Raw genomic sequence first — 17,142 nt, 5'->3', positions numbered from 1 at the left:
GGCGGGTCGTCCTGGGCACTAAGATCCTGTCAGAAGTCACAAAGGCATTGGAGGTTTGCGGTGGCAGTCACCACGGGATGTTGATGTAGTAGAGCGAAGTGCAGCGATCGCGTTGCCTGTCATCTCTGGCGGTTGCTGTAGTGCAAAGATTATGGTTCACCAGAGCTTCACATTGGCAGTTGGTAAGAATGGATATGGTGAAGATCCATGAATGAAGAGCCCACAACTTCATATTTCTGTCCTTTTCTTCATGGAGGAGCTCAACTGATGCCTCACCAAGGGTCCAGGACCTGGAAGGCACCCCATGAGGACCCGAAATTCACTCGAGCAGAGGGCATTCGGGCTTAGTCATGCCCAGCTAAAGCTCCAGGCAGGTCCAGTTGCAGGTCCAGTGGCAGCAGGTCAGCAGGGCTGTTTCAGAGAGGCTTCTGGATCTTGTGATGTCCCTGTAGCTCAGAATATGAAGTCAAGCAGCTGAACCGTGGAGTCACTTCAGACTGGGATGAAGTGTTCAAGTCTAGTCTTTGAAGAGGGAGAAGCTTCTGAATTTCCCCCTACAGAAGTGTCTAGTATGTCCTCCCTCCTTGCTCTGGTCCCAGTCTGTCTGGGTGCACCAGAGGCTAACATGATATCCTGTGTGTGTGTGTGTGCTAGGAGAGTGCCTTTGAAGGGCAAGTGTGGTAGATGACAGCTCTGCCCCCCCAATTATGTCGGGATGACCTACCCTGCCAACACCAAGACACTAGTGTGATACTGTCTCGGAGCAATACACAAAGCCAACTTCATCCGGTCATGTGACCCACGAACAGAATGCTGGCACCAAATGGTTAGGGCAAGAAAGTTCCAGTTTCTTAATGTGAACATTTCAGAATTGTTTAACATTTTGGAAGCTTTTAAATTACAATTCCTAAGACACCAAACATGATATTCCCACCTGCTGCCAAACAAAAGTTATCACTTATTAAATATTTTAAGGTAACTCAATGTTATCCTGTAGGAAAGGTAGACTTTGCAATAGTAAAAAAACGAATTTGAGAGGTTTTAACAACCAGGACATGTACAACTTAAAAGTGTCTACATTTTTTACTACAATGCATCCTATCCAATGGACTGTTTAGGGCCTGCCCTAGGGGTAAATTGTATGTCTTAAAATGCAAGGTTTAGGTCTGGCAAAAGGTTTATTGTGCCAGGCCAAAATGTGAGTTTAAAACTGCACACAAAGGTTGCAATAGGAGGCCTGAGCAATGTTTAAAAATGCTACTTAAGTGGGTGGCACAATAGATACTGCAGGACGACTAGTAACATCTACTGTACAGGCCATATGTACAAGTACTACCATATAGGGACTTATGAGTAAATTAAATATACCAGTAGAGTCTAAGGAAATTTTAAAAGAAGAGAGCACCAGCACTTTAGCACTGGTTAAAAGTGTTAAAGTTCTAGATACCAACACAACAGGTTCTGAAGCCAGGAGTGATAAGGCAAAAGGTTTGGGCATGACCCTGCAGAGATGGCCAGGAAGGGTCAGGCCTGGCAAAAGATTTATGAGACATATTGTAAAAGGATACTTCAGTGGGTTTCACAAGGAGTTTTGCTGCTGATCTATTACCATTAAAATTACAGGTCCTGGGTATATTTAGTACCATTTACTAGGGACTTTCAAGTAAATTCAATGTACCAATCTGGGCAATGCCAATTGCACCATGTTTTACGGGGAGTGCACAAGCACTCACTGGTTAGCAGGAAAAAGTGCACAGAGTCCTAATGCCCACAAAAAAGGGTGCAGCAAAAAAAGGCAAACACCTGGAGTTGATTCTGCAAAAAGGGCTAGGTGTAACAGTGTAACTTTGTTGGTTTCTGGTGCCACTAGTGAAGTTGTAAGGTGTGCCCCCATCATGTTGCACCTGACATATAGGAGTTCCAGTATCTGATGGTGATATGAAAATAGAGTGATATATCGGAGCGTTGTTGCCTATATATCTTGTAAGCTGAGTTTAATGGTCCATATGTTAAGGAAAGTCTTTATGGTTTGTGGATTACTTGATGGTGGGCAAGAACAGTTGGCAGAACAGATGGTTTTTAATCAGCCTTATTGTGTAACTTTATTAATTATTGAAAAAACGTTCATTCTGTACACCATGATATATGTACGAATAAAAACTATCTCACATCTACGTTGTAGAATTCGCCCAATGTGACCTTCTCCTCAATCCCGAGTCAGAAATGTGTGTTTAGGCAGCCCCTGCGACCTAGGACTGAAGCAACTGATTCACAAATCACAGCTGGAGGAGACCTGTAACCCTAGACAGAGTGCACCAGGAGCAAAAGCCAGATCGATCTCACAGACAGGCAGTGACACTACAATGGTCTCAGGAGATTGGCCCAAATAAAATACAGTGGTCAGAGGGGCACACATTTCAAAAACACCAAAAAGTTAGATGCCACACTAAGTTAGGAGCACATAGCCAATTAGAACACTGCATGCACACTACACTACATTCAGTGATCACATGCTGCTCATGCCGGAAATTTGGACATGTTCCACTGGCCGGCATTATGTTTACACAAACACAAGGCCACCTGCGCTCCTTATCAACCCTCTGATTTATGGGCCAGTGACTAGGCCAAAGAATCTGTCGCCAAAGTACTGACTAAATTAGTTTATGATGCTTCATGTAAAGTATAAATAACAACGAACCCAATGTAAGTTTTTTTTATAGGGATAAGTTTCAAAAGCCATGGGTGACTGCAGGGAAACACCCTTGTACCACCCATGGGACGAACTCCTCAGGCAATTTAGCCCAAAACAGTGGTAGTACTACTTTGTATTGCTTCAGGGATACTGATAGTAAACCACAAATCAAGACTTTTTTCGGGTTTTCATCACTTTCGGGGACACTTTGCCAGCTCAAACCCACAACAAAACTGACCTGAAATTGCATCTTTTCAACTTTATCCATGTTTAAATGCGCAATAATATGTTCACAACTGTGACAGATGAAACCACAAGATCTGTTGTGTATTAAGATCCTAACAATTATTCTCATAAAACTGTGGATTGTTTTGCAAAATATTGAGGAGAACATATTTTCAGAATGCAATAAAAATAGGTTTCATAACCTGCAATTTGAAAACATTTTTTAAAATTGCCTGCCAACAAGTCAGCCATTTGTAAGAAGTGCTAGCATTATCACTTTGCATTGCTGGTAAGATATGGCACGCTGATGTTACCTCTTGATTATATCTTTGCAGCTGGCCACTGTGGAACACCAGAACCCATTGTTAATGGTCAAGTCATTGGAGACAATTATGGCTACAGAGACACAGTTGTGTATCAGTGCATCCCTGGCTTCCGCCTAATTGGTTCTTCGGTCCGAATTTGCCAACAAGATCACCACTGGTCGGGTCAGCTTCCATCATGCGTGCGTAAGTATACAGGCCAGAAATGCAATATTGCATCCTCCAATTAACACTAAAAATTACTGCTGGCTGGTAAGGGCTTGGGAATCGCTGAATATAGTATTATGCATAAAGGGGTAATTGGTAAGACTTATGAAGGAGAATAAGACTGGCTTCTGTTTTTCATATCTAAACTTAGGCAGTGACTTATGAGAAAGAAAATTGTAAATACCAGGTTTGTACTCCACAAGTAGACAGATTGTGGAATTGTAGAGGTAGGCCTAGCTATGAACAGAAGTAGCAGCTGAAGAGAAAATGATGAAATCTAGGAATCTTCTTTCTAACGAGATCTTGGGGCTACCAAAGAGGATAAATGAAAAAAAGGATAACATATATAATGTAAAGAACGAAGGGCCATATTATCAAGCAAGGGCGATACATTATCGCCGCTTTTATCGGCGGGACACTGCTGCTAAAGCGGCGATAATGGGTTTGATAATATGCCAATGTGAATTCCCATAGCAGCCCAGGTTCTGGTGTTAACCTGGGCTTCTATGGGAATTCACAAGGGCAAATTATCAAGCCCATTTTAGCGGCAGTTTCTTGTCGATAAAAGCGGCAATAATGTATCACCCTTGCTTGATAATATGGTCCGAAGAGACAATTAACTGAGGCCCAGGATTGGAAAAACAATATGTGGCTGTGGCAAAGTCACATCAGACTTTGTACAAGCTGGATTTGTCAAAGGTTTCCCTGTTGTGGCACTGCCATTAGGAATTGTATTCATAAATACACCAGTAGTCATTCATGCAGACACTAAAGGGCTTAAAGAGACCATTCAGCAGCCATAATGGTATAGAATAAATTGGTACACAGACTCCACACAGGCATTACATTGATGTGTGCATGTCTGTGTGTGCATGGGCACCTCAGTGTGTTACCTATGTGGTTTGTGTGCATGTGGGCCAATTTATGTGTGTGCATAATTTCCCTCTGTGCAAACACACCTGCCATGCACTTCTGGAAAGTCAGATGTGTTGGCTTTGCCAGTGCTTGTTTTCTCTGTCTTGGCTCCGAGACAAATGTCAGAGTCCTCGGGGTGAAGGTCAGAATGCTTACTATGAAAGTCAAAGCTTTCAACAACAGGCTGCCCTTTCTCCTAATAGCATTGATAGGTGGATATGGATTACCTTCATGCATTTCCTTTTGCACAGAAAAACTGAATTCGAAGTATTATTGGTCTGTTTATCCAGTTTTAAACACAACAGCCCCAAGGCCTGCCCCCCGGAAATGACTAATTCAGTCCAGAAAAGGAAAGCAATATTTTGAGCAACGAAGTAATTTCATATAGTATTGATTGTAATAATTAGTTTTAGTTTGGATATAAATGGCTCTCAATACCAGCAACTAGGATAACAATGGGTCAAAAAACAATACTATCTAACAAATGTCTGTGTGTCTAGAGGGTACAACCGCAAAATCTACAAGGAGTATCTCTTGGTGAAATAATTGTTCCCATCAGATTGCCAACCTGTACCGCCCTACATCATTTGGGATCCTTCACCCCGAAGGAAAGTGGTTTTGTCCACTGTAGATTAGGCAGGTTGTAGCCTAGTCAAATAAAAGAAATCACAAATGTGTGTGTGGTGTTCTAAGGCATCAAATGTTGCAATAAATGGCTCTCACAATGTCTAGTCTGACAGTGAGTGGACACATTAGCTTTAGTATAAGCAGTGAGGGTGGAATAAACTCATCACAAATCTCATAATCACATCAAGGATCCATTACATTTCCCAAAATCTGCTTTGCAATGTATGTGCTAACAAAAATGCATGTGTGTCTCTTTAGTAAACAGGCAATAGAGAGAATAGTATGTGTGTTTGCCTTGAATAGTCTATCAAAGGTGAAACAGTAGAAAACGATCTCTGAGGGCTAGCCGATGTCATTAAAAAATAGAGGCAACCACCTACAAAAGTAACCCGAATCAACGTAGCAAGCAGCAGACTGTAATTATGAGCGGGAAAGATGTAACTATCTTAAAATCGCAGTCTAAGCGATATAATAAAAACATGGTAAAAAATCTATGAACTCTAGTAGAGAAACAGCAAGTGGAAATGAACTAGCTCAGCCAAGACTCAAATAAACAATCTTTCTTTTTTCAAATAAAGTATTAATTTATTTACTATATTATGTCATTACACCCTAGATCTGTATGTGACAAAAGTAACCAAGTGGTGAAATTGATCAAGAGACAAAATAAATAATACAAATAAAAAAGTGAAGGTATAGTGGAGTAATGACTGAAAATGAAAGAGGACATAATGGAGAAGCGGGATACCAGATCAGCTGTATATGAGAGAAAGGGCATAAGTATTCGGGTCTAGCTTGGAGATGGATGAGAAAAATAAAATGGTGGAAAGTTTGGCAATGAGTGCATTTAAAGAACAACAAGATAATTAAAAAACAAAGTTGTGAAAGAATGGTTAGGAAAGCCAGTACAGGGTAATGAGATAGAGTGTGTGGTGGAAGAGGAATATTCTCACTGAATTAGAATGGCAGAATTAACAAAAGATATCAGATAAGCTAGGGAATAGAAGAGAAGAGAAGGTAATTAATGGGATCTATCACTTCACTTCTGAAGAAACACTTGATTTGGCATGATGTATTCGTAAACCACCTTAATTTTCTTGTTGACTTTAAGGGTAGCATCCTCGCAGCAAAGGATGGTGTAAAGAGTGCCATCTTGAGTTTAGATATAATTGTTAATGTACCAATGAATGGCTAATTCACTGAGTGTGGTCCTCCAAAAGGATATCTTTATGGGTAAGATGAACATTAGAGAGTTGCTTTTGTGCACCATTTCAACTAGTACATTTTGTGCCATGTTAAATAGGTGACATTCAAGTCTACTTGTTGAGATCTGTGACTTTCCTGAATCTGTGGTGTAAACCCATGACTGTGACATATTCATTCTTAGTGTGCACCATTAGATCTACTCTAAATCCAAGTAAATATTTAGGTGGGAGTATTTTGTGTAGTGCAAATCTAGCTGTAAAATAAGGCATTGTTAAACAATGGACAAGCCGTAGGGAATGATTCAAGAAGAGTTAAAGATAGTCAGGTAACAGATGTGGTCCTTATGTATTGTGGAAATAGTGCTGTTTGAAGACGTTTCTGAAGGTAGGATCTTTTTACATGGTGAGGTAGCTAGCCCAGAAACGTCAAGCAAAAGGGCAAAAGACATCCAGGGTTGGGGTAGAGAGGAATCTCCTCCACGGAGAACTATGAACCAGTGTAGTGAAAGTTATAGACCCCTGGAAGCCACAAAACCGATTCACCTGCTTTCGGCCAAGACTATCACCATTGGGACATGAAGCATTAGGACCATGTAGGACCATGTACGAGATAGGCAAGACAGCCCAAGTGGCAGCCAAGATGAGAAAATACAAACTTGCCCTGCTTGGCATCAGTGAGACCAGTTGGACACAGTCCGGCAAGAAAAGACTGGCTTCAGGAGAAATGCTGCTGTATATGAAGAATAGAATGCCCCACATGCTCAAGGAGCAGCACTGATGCTAAGGCCAGCAGTCAACAGACCTCTGATTGGATGGGAAGTCCACAGTCCCAGAATTATCACAGCAACCTTCCTCACAAAGGAATGAGGATCAATATGAATGTTATCAAGTACTATGCACCTACAAATGACAAAAAAGAAGAGGAAAAAGAACAGTTTTACACAACAAACTCAAGTCCATCCTGTTGAAATGCTTTGAGAGAGACACAACAATATTGATGGGAGACTTCAATGCCAAGATTGGAGGCAACAACGCTGGTTAGGAAGAAGTAATGGGCAGCCATGGCCTTGGAGATAAGGACAAGAATGGTGAAAGACTCATAGATCTATGTGCCCTGAACAGTCTAGTGATGGGCGCGATAGTGTATTTCACCACACCTGAATAAACAAGGTAATGTGTGTGTCACCAGAACATTCAACAAAGAATCAAATCAATCATGTCTACATTGCCAAGAAGTTCTGGAGGGCCCTGCAGTATGTAAGAGTGATGAGAGGAGCAGACTCGCCATCAGACTATCACCTTGTCAGGGCCAAGCTAAAGGTAAAGCTGAAGAAAGCTTAGACGAAACCGACGAACCAACAACAGCAATATAACACCACCCTCCTTAAAAGATGCACAGAAACAGAGTGAATGCTCAGAAAAAGATGTAGTGCAAGGAACACCGCTTTGAGGCTCAGTCGGCCTCAGTACCAAGTTTCAAGTACTGCAAGAACTAAAGGGCTACAGACACCCAGTAGAAAGCCAGTGAGAGAGGATCAATTTTTTTTTTTACCTCAATCTGCTAGGGGGTACTGTGTCCATTATACACCGGATTAAAGAATGGATTTCCACCAAGACTTTCTGCTAAACTCATGTGAGAAAGGCATAGAAAGCTGCTGTCAACACCATCCAAACAAGAGCAAAAACAACAAAGGCCCAAGTTGAATACACCAAAACCAACAAGGAAGGAAAGAGAATCTTAAGAGCAGACAAGCGAAGATTGATTGATGGTCTTGCCACAAAATCCCAGGAAGCAGCATGCCAAGAAAACTTGAAAGAACTCTACCACACAACAAGGAAACTCAATCGCAGATACAGCAAACCAAAAAGACTTGTTAAAGACAAAGCTGGGAAGGCAATTAAGGATAACAACGCCAACAAAGATGATGGGTAGAGCACTCAGAAGAAATGCTGAACCAGCCCTTGCCACAGTCTCCACCAGACAAACAGACTGCTGGCAATAACTTGTCAACTGACTGCAGCAAACCAACCAAGGAAGAAATATGGCAAGTCATTAAATATTTGAGAAATGTGAAGGCAACAGGACCTGACGACATTCCTGCAGAGGCACTGAAGGCAGACATTGAAACATCGATAAACATGCTCTCCCCTCTGTTCGGAAGGATCTCGGAAGACGAAAATGTGCCATCAGACTAGAAAGAGGGATAGCTGATAAAAATCCCCAAGAAAGGTGACCTGAGTAGCTCTGCAAACTACAGAGGGATAAGTCTTCTATCAACCCCAGGCAAATTTTCAACAGTCAGCCTGAACAGAATGAAGGAACAAGTCAACACTCAGTTGTGAGACCAGCAAGCCAACTTCCAAAAATATAGATCCTACACAGACCAGACTGCAACACTGCAAATCAGCATTGAGCAATTGATAGAATGGATTTCCCCCCTCTATGTCAACTTCATCGACTATGAGAAGGCATTGGAAGCTCCTTTTCCACTCCAGTGTGCCAGATAAACCCATAAAAATAATCAGGTCTATGCTTATGAGAAGACATTTGACAGCGTAGATAGAGAGAAGCTTTGGAAGCTCCACCACCAGTATGGTGTGCTGGATAAACTTGTAAGAATCATCAGGAACTCTTATGAGAGAATGACATGCAGAATAATCAATGGAGGATTGACAGCTCATGGAAGCCTTCAAAGTGAAGACCAGAGTCTGCAAGGTTGTCTGCTCTCTCATTTTCTCTTCCTGCTGGTCTTCGACTGAATCATGAAGACACCTACAGCAAGGAGAAGCAATGGGACACCTTGGACCCAGCTCGACGAAATGGACTTTGTAGATTACCTGGTGCTACTCTCCCATAACAAACACAAAGAGATGATGGACGTAATACTGAAACTTTTCAGACACTCACCCCCAGTCACAGATCTGGGTTGAATCCATCACCATTCTTTAGCTCACTTCACCACCCTAGTTCAGACCCAGCTGTATGCAAATCAGTCTTGACCCTATGTCTCATGGGTACAGTCCAGCCCGAAATACCAAGCCAGGTCTTCCCTGGACCGGAAATAAGCATCCGGGGACTGGTTTTGGGGTAACAGCCCTTATCAGCCAGGCTAGCTTGAATCCAGTGGCAAAGTGAGCAAGGGTCCCACCTCTGGGCATACCCTGCCAAATTAGGGCAAAAAAATAAACACAAGGAGATGATGGACGGAGCTCTGAAACTTTTCAGACACTCACCCCCAGTCACAGATCTGGGTTGAATTTATCATCGTTGTTTTGCTCACTGCGCCACCCCAGTTCTGACCCACCTATATGCAATTCAGTCTTGACCCTGTGCCTCATGGGTACAGTCCAGCCTGAACTGCCAAGCGAGGTCCTCCCTGAAATGGAAACAAGCATCCTGTGACCGGTTTCAAGGTAACACCCCTCATCGGCCAGGCTGGCTTGAATCCAGCTGGCCAAGCACGATCCACAACAATGATCAATGGCAGCAGTCTTTCCTACTCCCTGCTCATGAAGAAATCATGAAAAGACGCTGGGACTGGATAGCTCACACTCTGCAAACTAGCATCAAACATCATCTGGCAAACCCTCACTTAGAACCCTCAACGGAAAATAAAAAATGGAAGGCCAACACACACCTGGTGTCAAGGCCTCAATGCTGACTTCAAGGAGATGAGATACACTTGGAGTCAGATGATTGCAAGTAGGGGTGGGTGAAGAATTACGCTCTGCCAGCGAAGTTTGTGAAGTTTTGCCCACACTGGGCAGAGCGTGGAGTTCCGAAAAAACTCTATAAAGCGAAGAGCGGACCTTTCCCTCTTGCATTGTTTGCCAAAGTTACGTTAGTGAGTAAGAAAAAACGTGCACTAGACCACCACCAAGTGGAATTTCTCAACTCAGGCAGTCACGAAAGGTCACACCTCTCGCGTTGAGAGACCTGTCGCTTGCAATGAGGAGGCTCCACCTTGAGTAGAACATCTACTCGAACTACAGAAAGAACAGGCACCCTTTTGCGCTGGACGTGGTGCAATTTGCACTAATTTCACTAAATTTGCACTAAAAATCAGCCTGAGCATCACAACTTACCTCACTCCACTGTTCGCAGATCTCCACGGAACACGACTGAGGTTTTTCGGCACTTCACGGAGTTCTATGCAGCAGAACTCCACGATCTCAGGCCTAATTGCAAGAAAAGTCCAGGGCAGCGATGGCTGGAGAGTCCTGGTTGATGGCCTATACTCCAGGGTGGTAGTAGGCATACGTAAGTAAGTTGTTTGCAGAGCTCATTTTTTCAGATTCGTCTTGGATTGCAGAGGGTTGGAGCAGTTCTGATCTCAACTGGGATGTTGGTAAATTGGTACATTGAATTGTTTTTCCATGAAGAGTCTAGTTATAGATTTAACATGAAAAGTCCTAGTGGAAAACTAAAACTTTGATTGAAAACTGCTGCTTGAGAAACGTATATTGCAGTGGTGGTGTCTTCCACTTACTGAGTCATATCACAGTGTAACGTTTGGAACATTCTTTCTTTACTGTTTTGCTAGTGAGATGAAACATTTCACACCTGTAACGCACGTGCAATATTATAGCCATTTATATTGGGGTTTTGTCATTGTACAACCCAGAAAATATATATAGAGGCCTTTTGTTACGAATCCCACAAGGCATCACACCCCCTCTATTTTAACTCTCTGAAGAAAAAGATTAGCATTTAGTTTCATTGAATATCCAGATTGCTATGGCGACAAGAAAACAATGGGCCAATGAAGTCTTTCCCACTAAAAACCATTTGTAGACAAAGCTCGGAAGCTCACTTCATTTATTAAATAATGACTTTGATCAAATCATAGTCATGCACTCCGTACAGATATATTTCACATTTCAGCTACAGCTTGAAAGATTAGCTTCTTTCACTGTGAAACTACATGGTGCTATTTAAGGTTCTACAGATTTTTCGAAGGCTGGCTCTTTGGGAACAAACCAGCATCAAAGCATCGTCCTCCCATGTCATCCTTGGAACCTGTCTTATGGGTCATGATCAAGTTCCTTGGCCAATCAAATTTCGCTTATATGTTATGTCACTAAGCTACTCATTCCTCAGTTACGGATTCAGCATTTCACCATTCAGCCACTTTTGCTGTCCTTGAGGCGGGTTGCAAAGAACCACATCCATACATCGCTGGCAGATAGCATCTTATCTTGTGCTATAGATAACTTTTCTTGCACGATTTTCAAACTAGGGGGCATATTATCAACAATTAGCGATATTTATTGCTAAATGAGCTTCGCAACATTTTTTTTATCTCCGTGCATCACCGTATTTTAGCGCAGAGATAACGTGCTATTAGCAACGTGTATCTCCAATGTGATAAAATATCCGGCTATAGCGGCAAAATGTGTAAATATCGCTGGAAATTTAGCGATATTCACACATTATCGTTAATAGGGGCTTAACCTGAATATCCACCTCCCCTTGGATATACAGGTTAAGAAGTGGTCTGAGCAGGCATTAGGTTTTGGCGAGATTCACGCTTAGCGCAAATTTTTTCATCGCTACGCCTGCGTTGATAATAGGTGATAGCGATGTTAGCGACTGCTTTCTGTCGCTAACAGGTTGGGTACACCCCCTTTGCATGTCATTAGCGATAAATATCGCTAACATGCAAAGCGGGCCCCAAACCGCTCGCTATCGCCTACAAGCTGTTGCTAACTGCTGTTAGCGCCAGCTTGCTAATAGGGCGATAAAATTATCCCTGCTTTGCGGCCGTAAACGGCTGCTAAAGCGGCGATAATCTAATTTTGCCCACCTTGATAATATGCCCCTTGGTTTCAATTGCAAGTTGAAAACAGACAGCAGAGCATACCTTTAGTTTATACCTCAAATAATATTTTCAAACTCCCTGGGACACAGCTCACCAAAACAACTACGTATTGATCAACAGAGCCTCTGCAGATACAGGCTGCAATCAGTAGAGCCCAACAACTGACTGCCTTCTCTATCAAATCTTGTAAGACAACATGGACAATTTTCAATAGTTACCTCTATTGTCTTTGTTCGTTCGTGCTTTCTGATCTAAAGTCAAGCAGTGCCAATGACGTTCTTTTTTTAGGCTGAGGTATCGCGAGAGCGCGAACACCTAACCCGTCCCTTTATCGATACTCGTTAGGCTAAAATCCAACACAGTTAAACATGGATTTCCAAATCACTGGGTTAACATCAACAATGGAAATGGGAAATAATTTCTCACGGGTCACTGCTAACAGCTGCAGAGGTGAACGCTGTATTTTTCTGCATCCAATTATGAGACCTCAGACTTGCCGCTGCTCTGGTGAGCAGCGCATTATGCAATGCAACGCTGTGGAGAAGGACACGCGCCAGGGAATGGACTGTAATGACAAACGTCCTGCCATTATCAGAGCGATAAACAATAACCCCTAGTATTCAGAGGAAGTGGAGAAGGCGTGCTAAAAGCTTTTATTTCAGATGAACATTCCTTGCGAGTGATGTCTGTCTGCCATGTGTGTGTTTTAGAGCTGCCGTGTGGCCATGCCATGGCACCTTCAGAAGAAGAACAATGGGCACTTAGGAAAAATCTTCACGGCCATTTTAGTCTAGGCTTTCGATTTGACCCACCATTAAAGGGATGCGCATATGAATCATTTAATGCGTGTTCGACTCCTTAGATTTTCAACAGTTTTTTTTGTGTTTGAAATGAGTAGAACGAGCTTTCGATGAAAATGTAAAAAACTATTAAAGGCGGAATTTAGTTTTACAATTATTTTTTTCAGTTCACTAATAATGCCGGAATGTCATTAGATATCGCCCACGGCTCCTATTCACACTATCGCAGAAATTGGTACAAGGGGATTATAGCGCTGTCCAAACGCACTGGGGGCCTCATTTATGAAAAGTGACGCATCGCTGCGAGAAAACAGTGATGCGTCACTTTTCCTTGCGACCTCCTTGCGACCCCAATGATGCGTCATATTTACAATATGACGCATCATTGCGCAAGGAATTACAGATACGTCAATATTTCGCAAAAGTGACGCATTGCTGGAGTGTGTCACAAAAGTGATGCAACTCCAGCAATGCGTCCTTTCACATGGGGAAAGCCCCATGTGAAAGGGCTTGCGTCAGTCTTACGCCTGCTGTGAGGCAGGCGCAAGATTTTGACGCAACAGCGTGCTAAAAGTGACGCAGTGAAATCTCATAGATTTCACTGCGTCACTATTACGAGGCTTTTTGCGGGGGAACGCCCCCTCTGCATACATTATACCTGACGCAGGTATAATGTAGCGCAGGGGTTTACAAAGTGACGCATCTGCTTAGATGCGTCACTTTGTAAAATAGTGCGCAACAGGAGGCATGTTTTACGCTGCTGATGCGTCACAAAAAGTGACGCACCAGAGGCGTAAAAGTGACACACGGCCTCATAAATGAGGCCCTGGGTTTTTATCCTTTCTTTTTTAAACAGGATTTTTTGAATGTTTTTGCCGGCAATACAATCAGTTCAGTGGTGAACGCAAATTACTGTGATTCTGTGCACACATCAGACATTTGCATTTCAACATAAATCGATTGAACTTCCTCAAACTTTCTTCCACCCCCTCCCCTTTTTCGTTCCTTTTGAGTCCTTCCTGCTAAAAATATGTATGATTGTTCTCCCGTCCGGTCACCTTGTCCATGACTGAAGAATGTTAATGGTGTGTTCAGTATGTAGGGGGGAGCCTGTCGGAGGGTTGGGGAAAGCGTTAGTAGGCCGCCCGGGGCAAGCAGCTGATCCTGGTCGCCACTTGTTCCCATAGCTATTATGGGGTTGGGGCCGGCGATATCCCCGATGAAAACCCCTGTGACTGCACCTCTGACTCCTTCAAGCAGTCCACCAGGGCTTCCAAGGCCCTCGCCATTTCCACTGGGCTCTGTCCCCTTCTGGCTTACCTCAGTAACACTTCGCCCTCATAACCAGCCCACCATTTGAGTTTCCTGTGCTTATGGGACTGCTTAAACCATGTCCGCCAATAGCGCAAGTATTGGGAGGCAGTGTGGGGTACAATTCTGTAAGACCTGTCTTCTTTTTTTAAGTTCAAGTTTATTGAAACCAGGCATAAAAAAGGAATATAGTAACAGTGCATCAAAACAATATAAAAAAATACAGGAAAATTAAAATGACATATTAAAGATGCGTAATGGAATGGGTTCAATAAACAATAATATCTGAACCAGGAAAGGAAAGAAAGGGAAAACAAAGGAAGAATAATATAATACATTTTTCCAGTAAACAAAGTAAAACAGTTTTAAGTATAACATTGTATGCAGATAAATAAAGCTATAAATAAGAGCATGAGTAAATATAAGTATAAATTAAACAATAATATTAAGAATAACTAAAGAAAAAGACAACAAGAGATGATCATGGTGGTTTACGAACATCATCTGACTTATTAGCTTGAGTAATAGTAGAAGGATTTGGGGAGGAGAGTGTGGAGAGATATGTAGTAAGTGGGATCCATAATAGATCTCTTTTAGTTGCTAGAAAAATAGGAGTGACATAATTAGTATCTAGTCTGTGATGAAAACATATGGTATTCCACCAGGCCGAATAAGTAACTTTAGTCGTATCTTTCCAATTGGAGGTTATCAAGTGTAAAGCTACAGCTAGCAATAAGTCGAGCAATTTAAAGTGAGAAGAGGTTTGAGGCCAGGATGGGGATAAGGAGCCTAGGAGAACAGTTGAAGGGGAGAAGGGAACTTGCATGTTAAAAACTAATGTTCATACAAGACCACATTGATTGCCAGAAGGCATGGATATTAGGGCAATTAAATAGCATGTGAAGTAGGTCAGCATTTGGGTATGGGCAAGACCAGCCTTTAGACGAAAGATCAGGGGAAAAAGATGCAAATTTTGCTGGAGTGTATAATAAACGTTGATAAATGAAATAAAGGGTTTGAGTAGTGTTGGCTACTCTTGAAGTTTTATGAATCTTTAACCATAATTTATCCCATAAAGAAACAGACCAGGATATTGACAAATCCTGTTCCCAAGCCAATTCAGTCCTTGTTTTGAGCCTGTCTGAAGGAAATAAAAAAAAATTGTAAATACGAGAAGCAGAAGGAGAGGAATTCAAAAGCGAAAAAATCGTGCAAAAAGAAGTGGGAAGGTCAGAAGAGGAAGGGAGTGAATGAAGATATTCTTGTAGGGCAGGGAGCAGAATATCATATTGTTTCCTAAAAGAGTTTCGAAGAAGAAATTGAGATTCAAGATCAGAAAAGGCTATGGGCGTATTATCAAGCAGAAGTTGAGAAATCCATAATAAGCCTTTGGATCGCCAGGATTTCCAGAAAAAAAGTGTGATTTTTGATGCAAAGTAATTTGTTATGCCAAATAGGTTGTTGAGATAAGGAAGTAAGAGAAGGGTATGAGGAAGGTAAAAGGGGAGTTAAATTATGACGTGTATGAGCAATAACAGGAGAGTGCAGAAAAGAAGCAATTGCAGTAAATGCAAGTGTTTCAAGGAAGTCAAACGACGAGGTAAGGGATTTTTCAATGGATAACCACACTAGAGGGTTTGTGGAGAACTCGGTAGATAACCATCGAGAAGCTTGTCTGAGAGAAAACGCATAGTGAAAAGATTTGAAGTCAGAGAACTTAAGACCACCATTAGTTATATATTTCTTAAGATAAGATAAGGCGATCCGTGGGGGTAGGACCTGTCTTCTAGTGTTTTCGAAAAGCTGCAATAACAGCCCTATGTAGCAAAAAGTGGCTCACGGCAGGTCGAACTCTGCATGGAAGTCTCCAAACGGTAAAAGCTCACCTGCACTGAACAAATCGCCTGCATTTGTCCTCCTGCAGTCAACCATTCAGCCATACCCTCCCATCTGCCACCATGTGGTAATGTTTTCAACATAGTCATGGTTAGTTCTGGGGAATACGAGTTTTGCGTCCTTGTTGTCTGCAAACTACAAATGCAGCATTGACGCACAACTCTGAATTCTTGTTTGTCCTCTTCTGATGTGCTACCCACCCCTAGCAATTTTCTCATCAATCTCGTCAGCATTGGGGTAAAGAGTCCTGCCACCCTGTCTGTGGACTATCTACGTGGCAGCCACTGCACCCTTGGAGCTGTGCAGTCAGATAATAGGATTCAAACTCTGGTACTACCAGGCCCCTGTCAGTCGAAGGGTGCTGCAGTTTTAAGGGGGCTACCCTCCTCCAGCCTGAACCCCATAAAAATGTTGTTGTCAGTGTGTCTGGATCTTGGAATAAAGCCCGTGTAATCCTTACTGGCAGTGCAGAGAAAAAAATACAACAGTCTTGGGAGGGCTATCATCTTGCGTATGGCTACTCTTCTCATGATCGAAAATGGGAACGTTCACCAGAACTGCATACAAGCCCAGAACGACCAGACAGCCTGACCCACATTTCCATCAGCATGTCCTGTCTGTTGTGGTAAATGTTGGTCCACAGTTATGATAGGCAGCAGGATTCCCACTGTAGTTCACCAACTCCCCTGGTGGGGCACTATTGTCTCTCAGTGGGAGCACAGGGTTTTTTCCTCCACTGAGATAGATAGCTCGTGAACAAGGGAGTTCGACTCCCGAAACGCGTCGATGTATTGTGTCATTCTTTATAAATAAATTTAGAGGACTTTTTACCCTACCGGAGAGTGCTGGATGAGTATCTGAGGCGCATGGGTTAATCCTATAACTAATATTTATATATATATTTATATATCCGGTACATGTTGAAAATACGTGTGTTTTATGAAAGTTGCAACTTTTTTCTTTTGTTGTTTTTGGGGACTGTACATAGTATTACATTTTTCTCCCAACCAATTTGTTTTTTCCACTCACATTGGCACATACACATATGAGCACTAATTTAGTGGTGGTTATGTTAAACCATTTGTAGATATACAGTTATAATTTTTTGTAAATATTTGT

General features: G+C 42.3%; 1 protein-coding gene across 1 annotated transcript in view; it reads left to right on the top strand.

Moving 5' to 3' along the window:
* The window catches only part of CSMD3 (CUB and Sushi multiple domains 3), a 2,596,150-nt gene that overhangs the window by 2,316,730 nt on the left and 262,278 nt on the right, over positions 1–17,142 (top strand). The window contains exon 54 of the mRNA XM_086918068.1: positions 3,253–3,426. Coding sequence (XP_086774194.1) covers positions 3,253–3,426 — 174 coding nt within the window. The remainder of the gene's footprint in view (positions 1–3,252; positions 3,427–17,142) is intronic.

The sequence above is a fragment of the Lissotriton vulgaris genome, chromosome 4_1, assembly GCF_964263255.1.
Source record: "Lissotriton vulgaris chromosome 4_1, aLisVul1.2, whole genome shotgun sequence".
Taxonomy (NCBI): domain Eukaryota; kingdom Metazoa; phylum Chordata; class Amphibia; order Caudata; family Salamandridae; genus Lissotriton; species Lissotriton vulgaris.
Note: the sequence above shows the minus strand (reverse complement) of the source record. Positions and strands in the feature narration are given on the sequence as shown.